This window comes from Lactuca saligna, chromosome 1 (assembly GCF_052625555.1).
Source record: "Lactuca saligna cultivar CGN05327 chromosome 1, ASM5262555v1, whole genome shotgun sequence".
NCBI lineage: Eukaryota > Viridiplantae > Streptophyta > Magnoliopsida > Asterales > Asteraceae > Lactuca > Lactuca saligna.
In genome coordinates, this window is record NC_136417.1 from 140,493,597 (window position 1) to 140,501,939 (window position 8,343).

The 8,343-nt window shown below is 35.7% G+C and overlaps 1 protein-coding gene across 1 annotated transcript; it reads right to left on the reverse strand.

Annotated features, from left to right (window-relative positions):
* Positions 1-3,214: 3,214 nt before the first annotated feature.
* On the reverse strand, positions 3,215-5,026 carry LOC145044865 (CBL-interacting serine/threonine-protein kinase 12-like). Its single transcript, XM_078993228.1, has one exon. It carries the CDS (start codon positions 4,734-4,736, stop codon positions 3,285-3,287), a length of 1,452 nt encoding a protein of 483 aa, XP_078849354.1. The 5' UTR covers positions 4,737-5,026; the 3' UTR covers positions 3,215-3,284.
* Between the last annotated feature and the right edge of the window lie 3,317 nt (positions 5,027-8,343).

Here is an 8,343-nt window from a genome sequence, read left to right on the forward strand (position 1 = left end):
ATATCCTTTTTGTGATCAAACACGCCACTATTATTTCCTTCTTTTCTAATCCCATTTGTAAGTTATTACCAAGACTTAGCTTCCGACATATCTTTTCATCTTGCCCTTTTCATTTTTAACTTGTCTTGAATGACTCCCAAAACACAATTTTCATGGTTACATATTTTATTACCTTCTAGCATTAATGGCTAATCATGGTATCAAACCGTTTCCATTTTAATACTTAGGGTATATCCCTAATAAAGGAACCACTCCCAAGTTTAGACCATAGTGGAAAGATTAAAATCAGTCCATCAAGGCATCATTTGCATATGGATTTTGACTTTGTAAAGGTAAGGTGTTATCCTAGTAGATTGCTCTAGGCCCATTATGAAGCATCATAGTCCAGACGATTCATTTGTATGTTCATTACTTTCTGTATAGCATTATTTCATTGTAAAAATATCATTTATCCACATAAGGAAAAAAGATAAGCACTTTTCCAGGTCAACCACTAGACACACAAAGAACTACAAGGGACTACACACATTCACCACATTAATTAAGTCTCCTACTAAAATACAAGCCACCGTTGAGGGGAAAGTTCTGCTTTGCCCACCACCATGAAATTTTTTTCCTGCTAACAAAAGGGCAAGGACAAAGTATTCTAAATTCCATGAGATCATGGTCACGATACCAACAGTTGCATAGATCTTCCAAAAGAAATAGAATCTTGTATTCAGAAAGGACACATGGACTACATGGCAAAAGGAGCAAAAAAAATAACAACAATAACCAAGACAATTGACCGTCAGGATCCAAAGACCCCCAGACAGAGTGGAGTAGAAAGATGAACACCGATTCAAGACCGAGAAATGAGATACTGATGGTCCAAGTTACGGACGCAAAAGTAGAAAAGTCAAGGATATCACTCTCTAATATGTCTCTGAAGACGACCCCATCTCGGAAAATTGCAACAGTTATGACCCGTTAATTATCACGGAGGATGTAGGAACTTCTCGCATACACAGACTCTACGTAGACAGAGGGAGCTAAGCTGAAATCATGTACGAACATTGCTTCGAACAACTCAAGTCAAAAGAGAGGAAATAAATGCTACCACCGACAACCCTACTTGTCGGATTTTTCGGACAAATATCATGGCCTATAGGACTAATTACCTTGAAAATCACCATATATGACTATCGTGGTCACCTCATCCAGATAATAGTAGTCGATTTATGATTATATGAGCTCCTTCACAATATTATATCGTCCTAGGATGTCCTGGGTTGAGGAAACTAAGTGCAATCCCCTCCATTTTTCATTCTTTAATGAAGTTCCAAAAGAAGAAAGGTATTGCTAGTGTGAGAGGTGAAAAAGTCCAATTAAACATCTGCAACCAGATTTCTCAAAAGATAGAACATCCAGAAGAAACCTACAAAGTTGAAGATGTAGAACATATAGTTATTAATGATGAACACTCATATCAAACGCCGGCAATTGCAACTAATCTACCAAAAATGCTTAAAAATATGCTTCACAAACTTGTGCGATCCAACAAAAACATATTTGCAAGGACACCCGCATATATCACTGGTATCCGACGAGAGATGGAAAAGAAAAACGAGCTTAACATCCACCCACAAATGTTCCCCATATTACAGAAGAAGCCAGCCATGAGAAAGGATCGAAGTGAGGCACTTACAATAAAGGTATCCAAATTAATTGATGCATGGATCCTTAAAGTAGTTTTTTGTCCTAGGTGTGTCTTTAACCTTGTAATGGTAAAAACGCGAGACAAAACATGGAGAATGTGCATTGACTTTACTCACCTCAACAAAGCTTGCCCTAAGGATAGCTACCTGTTACCTGGAATAGACTAGAAAATAGAGTCCTTATTAACATGTAATTGACTTTGTAAATTGTAATGTTGCTTTGATACACCACATGACCACGGTGAGTTGAATTTTTTGACGGTTGGCAATTTTTAACATAAACACAAATGAATGCCAAAATGCCATTTTTAGCAAAAGGGAAAATGGTCAAACCAACAACAAAGAGAGACAAATTTAGGGAAAAGAAATGAGAAGGGTTTAAACGTCACATACTCATTAAATACCAAGTTCCATTGGCAAGTCACCACCCACCATATTAGGTATGAAAACCTACCTCTCATTTCCTTTCTTTGACTTCGGTTAAACAAAGTTTGTACCTAATTAGGACCAAATATGGTAAACTACGTGATTTCATCATCGGTTTCTCATTGCACCTACACTTTGGTTCCGTGAGACTAGACAAGCCTTTTAGGCTATTTTCAATGAAAATGACATTCACGTCTTTTGCACTAGAGATCAAGGGTGAATATGTGCCTACTTTTTAGGTAGGAAAAAAATAGAAATTTTGACCTATTGAATTGACTTGAAGTCTCATTTCGTTTCATATCATGTCAACACAGTACAAGACTCTCATATGTAACAAACAAAACCTAAATGATTTATGTTAGTATCCTACACATACATGGCTTCTACATAATGGGGATTCTGTTACCTAATTAGGACCAAATATGGTAAACTACATGATTTCATCATCGGTTTCTCATGGCACCTACCCTTTGGTTCCGTGGGACTAGACAAGCCTTTTAGGCTATTTTCAATGAAAATGACATTCACGTCTTTTGCACTAGAGATCGAGAGTGAATCTGTGCCTACTTTTTAGGTAGGAAAAAAATAAATTTTTTTACCTATTGATTTGACTTGAAGTCTCATTTCGTTTCATGTCATGTCAATACAGTACAAAACTCTCATATGTAACAAACAAAACCTAAATGCTTTATGTTAGTATCCTACACATACATGGTTTCTATGGTATTGTGTTCAAACCACCAACACATATGAGGGATGTCCTAAATTAAGAAATCCAAAAAATATAACGAAAACTGACCCCACCATGTACAACAAAAGGAGTGGTTTACAATCTGGAATGGATTTAAATGCAGTTTTTCTAACAATCTCACTACCATTGATATGCAAATCAGGAACACGACTGTTTACCCAATCAATTGAAGTTTATAGATCATTTACAGTATACAATGATTCAGTAATCACTATCGTCCCTAACCAAATGTACAACTGTGTATTCAATATTTCCATCGATTCCTATCAATTAACAACTTCATATCTTCTTCAAGCAATTACTCAAATAGCACTTATAATAAAAAAAACCATATAAACAATGAACACAAGATGGATATATATTATATCATACAAACAAAATCATTACAAAGAGTGTGTAAGAATATGGAATTAAGCAGTACCCGTTTGATCATCTTTCTTAATTAATTCATTATCAGTAGGCAAATGTGATGAGGGTTCACCAGAATGACCAGTCATCATGAGTGACTGAAATCTTGGCCTAAGTTCTTTGTTACAAAAATCATCGTATTCTCCTTTATCTCCAGCTTTCTTTTTAACTTCAACCACACTCAATAGAGGTGTTAATTCGAAGATCTCAACTGCAATCGTTAATGGACCTTTAACTCCTTCCCTAGATCCTTCCAAACTCACCCTGCAATCCTTTTTCCTCACTGTAAACTTCACTACTTTTGCAATCTCTTCAAGCTTCGAAATAATGGTGGAAACTGGTTCCCGTGTCAGAAAGCGCGATTCCTCCACACCATCTTCGAATAAACCCGACAAACTAAACCCACGAGAGAATGAAATCAGATCGAAAGCGTTTAAACTTGCAGGTCTTGGCAAGGTTGTGAGCCGCCGTTTAGTCTCGGTTTCACTTTCCGATTCGGAATATGAAGATTGATCGGAGGAATAATCGATGTCGTCATCGATTTCGCTGTGTTTCACACTACATAACTTATCGTCGTCGAAGTAGAATTTAATATGCCGAAACCCCTTTTTGAACCACTTGTTTTCCATAATCTCGGGAATTGTGATTCTAGTTTCGGGATTTATGTCGAGAAGCCGTCTGAGTAACCGTGTTAGCTCCGGCGAGAACCATCTGGGACACCGGAAATCTCCTTTGTAAATCTTCTTATACATAACCATTATGTTCTGATCATGAAATGGTAAGTAACCAGCCATTAAGACGAATAAGATAATTCCACAGGACCAGATATCGACTTTTGCAGCTTCGTAGCCTTTCCGCCCTAATACCTCCGGCGCGACATACGCCGGAGTACCGCAAAAGGTATGGAACAGACCGTCGCCTTTGATTTGTTCGGAGATTGCACTGAGACCAAAATCGGAGACCTTCAAATCACCATCTTCGTCTAATAATATGTTTTCGGGTTTTAAATCTCGATGGAAAACACCACGAGCGTGACAAAACCCTACTGCGGAAATCAGTTGTTGGAAATACTTTCTGGCGACTTCTTCTTTTAATCGACCTTTAGCGACTTTATTGAACAATTCACCACCTTTAACGTATTCCATAACGAAGAAGATCTTACTCTTTGTTGCCATTACCTCGAACAGCTGAACGATGTTTGGATGTCGTACACGGCGGAGGATGGAGATCTCGCGTTTGATGTGGGCGATTAAACCGCCTTTCATGATTTTCTCTTTGTCGATGACTTTAATGGCGACGGATTCATTGGTTTTGACGTTCCGAGCAAGGTAGACTTTAGCGAAACTGCCATGACCGAGGAGTTTTCCGATCTCGAACCGACCAAGGAGGAGGCCATGGCCTTCTTTTCTTGTGGTGGTGGTGGTCGTGGTGGTGGTGGACGATTGTGTTGCCATAGAAGGATGAATTTGGGATCAGAGTTTGAAATTGGGAATTGGGATTTTGGTAAACATTTGAAATGTTTTGTTGATTTTGATTTTCGATTACTTAAAGCAGAAGATGTTTGCGAGGTGTCTTATAAAAACCGCGTTCCACCTATGGAAAGGAAAACAGAGTGTCAATATCACGCCTGCATCATCCCACCACCACCACCGTGTATTAATACAGATATTAATACAGATTTATTCTTGAGGTTTCATTTTTACTGTGGGATATTAAGATTCGAAAAGGAACAGGGAATTTGATCCTGTATGTATTCGTTGATGTCAATTATCATTTGTCAACAACAAGGGGTCGCGGAGGATTTGAGGCTTGAGTCAAAGCATATAAAAAAAAATCTCATGGGTTTGGCTCCAAGTTGATTTGACTCATCGATATTTTTCATAAAAAATTTAAGATTTAACATTTAATATTTTAATAAGTACTATATTCAAATTTTAAATTATTTAAATAATTAATATACTACTTATAATTGTATAAAGACTAAATTGTACAAATAGTATCTATGGTATCTTGAAAATTACTACTTTGGTCCAAAAAAGATTAAACAAGCAAAAGTGGTTCAGAATTTTGATTTTTTGTTGTGAGTTTGGTCCGTTTTGAATTTTTATAAATTGATGATTTTATCTTTTATATTTTCATTTTCAATTTAGTTTTTAAATTACATGAACTAAAAAAAAAAGTATTTGTATCATCATCCCACCCCGTCTCTTTCTCTCAGAAAAAAGGAAATACCACTATACTCCGGTGGCTATTCTATATATATATATATATATTCTGGAAGGCAACAAAAGGATTCTGTCGCTGTCGCTGTCGCTGTCGCTGGCGATGTTTTTTTACAACAAACCAGAAGGGTCCGACAACTAGAAGGTTATAAGGATATGGAACTAGTTTTCGTAGATGAAGATCGACAGAGGTTTCCGACAATAAGGAACCAATCACCAGAGCAAACATATCTAGATACGTCCATCATGTTCGTCGTATTCCGCTAGCGATAGTTAGATCAGCGGTAGTGGTGACACAAATATCGAAGCAAGGGTTTGCAGAGGCGACAGCGCTAGAGCTTGTATACAGATTGTGGCATTGTCTCGCTTCACCTCTTCATTATCATTCTTGCTTCACCATAGATAGAGGTGGAATAACCTCGAGCCACCAACGGAGGCAACTTAGAGCCAATATCGAACAACCTTACGTTTCCGGAGTCGACGACAACGCTAATAGAGACTGTCAAGGATTCTAATGTGACACTGGAAAGCCAAATGACACATATATGAATCGAAGATCCAACGTCTGATATTCAAATCTTCGTCGTCCATGGTGGTTTGGATGGTCCGACAAGCGATTCATAACAGTAGAAGGGAGAGAAAGAGAGAGGTGGTCATTGTAGCAACATAAAGAAAGAAGAATGGTGGTATCCAGCGGTTCAGATCTCAGTTCATTTTTTCTCCGCCAAAGTCGGCGCCGGATAGTTCTAGGGTTCTGGCGTCTCCGGCTCTCAGTGGTAGTTGTTTTTGATAGAATGAAAAGAGAGATATGATCTTTATGTGTGTGTTATAAGAAACATGTGGGTGTAATAGGGTTATATATTTCTTTTGTTTTTGGTTTAATTTTTAGTTAGAAAGTACAAATATAATAAAAGAAAATTATAAAAAAAAAATACCAAGGGTAAATCCATCATTTTAGATGTTTTCAAAATAAATTGGACAAAACTCGCAATAAAATGAAAAGTTTGGATGTTGACTGCATAGTTTTCATAGCTTTTTGCGGATGTTCATCTACAAAAATAAAATTACCTAAATGCTATCATTTTTGCTAATGATCATCTCCACAAATGTATATCATCTGATATTATTTTTTTTAATGAAAGTCAACATCCTTTAGCAACGTTAATTGTGAAAATATGGATGTTGACTGCATCATTTTCATAGATTTTTGTAGCTATGACTTACAAAAATCTAGTTTTTTTTTTCTAGCTTTGAACTTTTATAACTTTTTATACAAAGTCCGTTTGGGTTGAAATTTTTTTCATTGTGTAAAATGTAACAAAATCTATTCATTGGTATATTACACTCCAAATTTGGATATAAGGAAGACAATTTTTTTTCTTAATTCCAAAGTAGGTTATTTATTAAAAATATGAAAAAAGAGCCGACTTTCAATTTTTATAACTCTTTCATATAAAATCGATGATGTGAATTTTTCCATTGTGTTGTATGTAACAAGGGTTGTCTCTAACCACATAACACTCCAAATTTGAACATCGGGAAAACATAAATTTTTAGGTCTAAAACAGACTCTTCACTGAAAAATATGAAAAAAAAAAAAAAAAACCTAAGTTATGTGATGTTGAGAATGTATGCCTTTACGTTTTCCCCTATAACTAGGAATTACGACTCAACCTTTTTTTCACATCAGTTATTTAATTATACAACTATCAATGGCATAAAATGTACCCTTCTATGGATTGCAGAAGAGGAGATATCACTCATACGTTCTTTGATTATCATTAAAGATGATATTTTTGACATTGGCCTCACACTTTTTACCAGTATGATCACTTTCGGTCCACTTAACAACTACATTTCACTATAAATTAGGTCGTAGAGTCTATCGAACAAAAAAAATGAAGACAAAGCTTAAGGATTTTACAAGAGATGTGAAGAATTTCAACAAAATTGATCATAATATCGAAAATGAATTGCCTAATGAAGGTGAAGATGATATTTTGGTGGTCGCTAAGAAGCAATATATAATGCAAACTGACACCGCCGACTTTGCACATAAAGCCGGTTGAAATATTTTGAAAGATGATTTGCATTTCTAATTAAGAGGTGTATTTATAATTTATAGTTTTGTTTCTTTATTTGTGATATGTAATAAGAAGTAATGATATTAATTTTTTTTTTATTAATTTCAAATCCAAACATAATTAATTTCAATTAAACATAAATTGTTTGATTAGATAGGGGTTAAAACAGCCATTATTTGGTTTGGTATTTTCCATTTAGAAGGAGGCGACAGAGGATACACAATTGTCGTTTAGTATACAACTCGATACACATCATACCTACAATAAACTAACTCGATACACATCATACCTACAATAAACTTGAACCATATAGTTAAAGTTTGTGTATGTTAAAAAAATGTTGTTGTCAGAGCATGCCCGCATGTTATACCATGACCGCACCATTTCCTACATGGACATACTCAAAGTTGCAGTTCAGATCTACAACACAAGTGTTCCTAAAATTGGTTACATGAAAAATGTTGGACGCCATTAAGGACAACATCTTTCTCGAATGCCACCAATCAAACTTGTGTATCCTTGTTTGAAGAATTGTCTCTGTATATTGGGCAAGTATAGCAATAAACCCCTTTAAAAGAAAAAAAAATGTTTCTTTTTGTCATTTTACAATTATATAATATTTTTTATGCAAATACTATTCTACCTCCTAAGTTACTTTGTTAAATATAAATTCGTCGAGTATACTCAAAGATAATCTTAATGAAAGATGTTATCGACAAATTGCTTTCACGAACCGATAACATGTGGATGGCTTA

Excerpts from the sequence above, each read along its gene's own strand:
- LOC145044865 (XM_078993228.1), bottom strand. The coding sequence starts at position 4,736 with ATGGCAACACAATCGTCCACCACCACCACGACCACCACCACCACAAGA.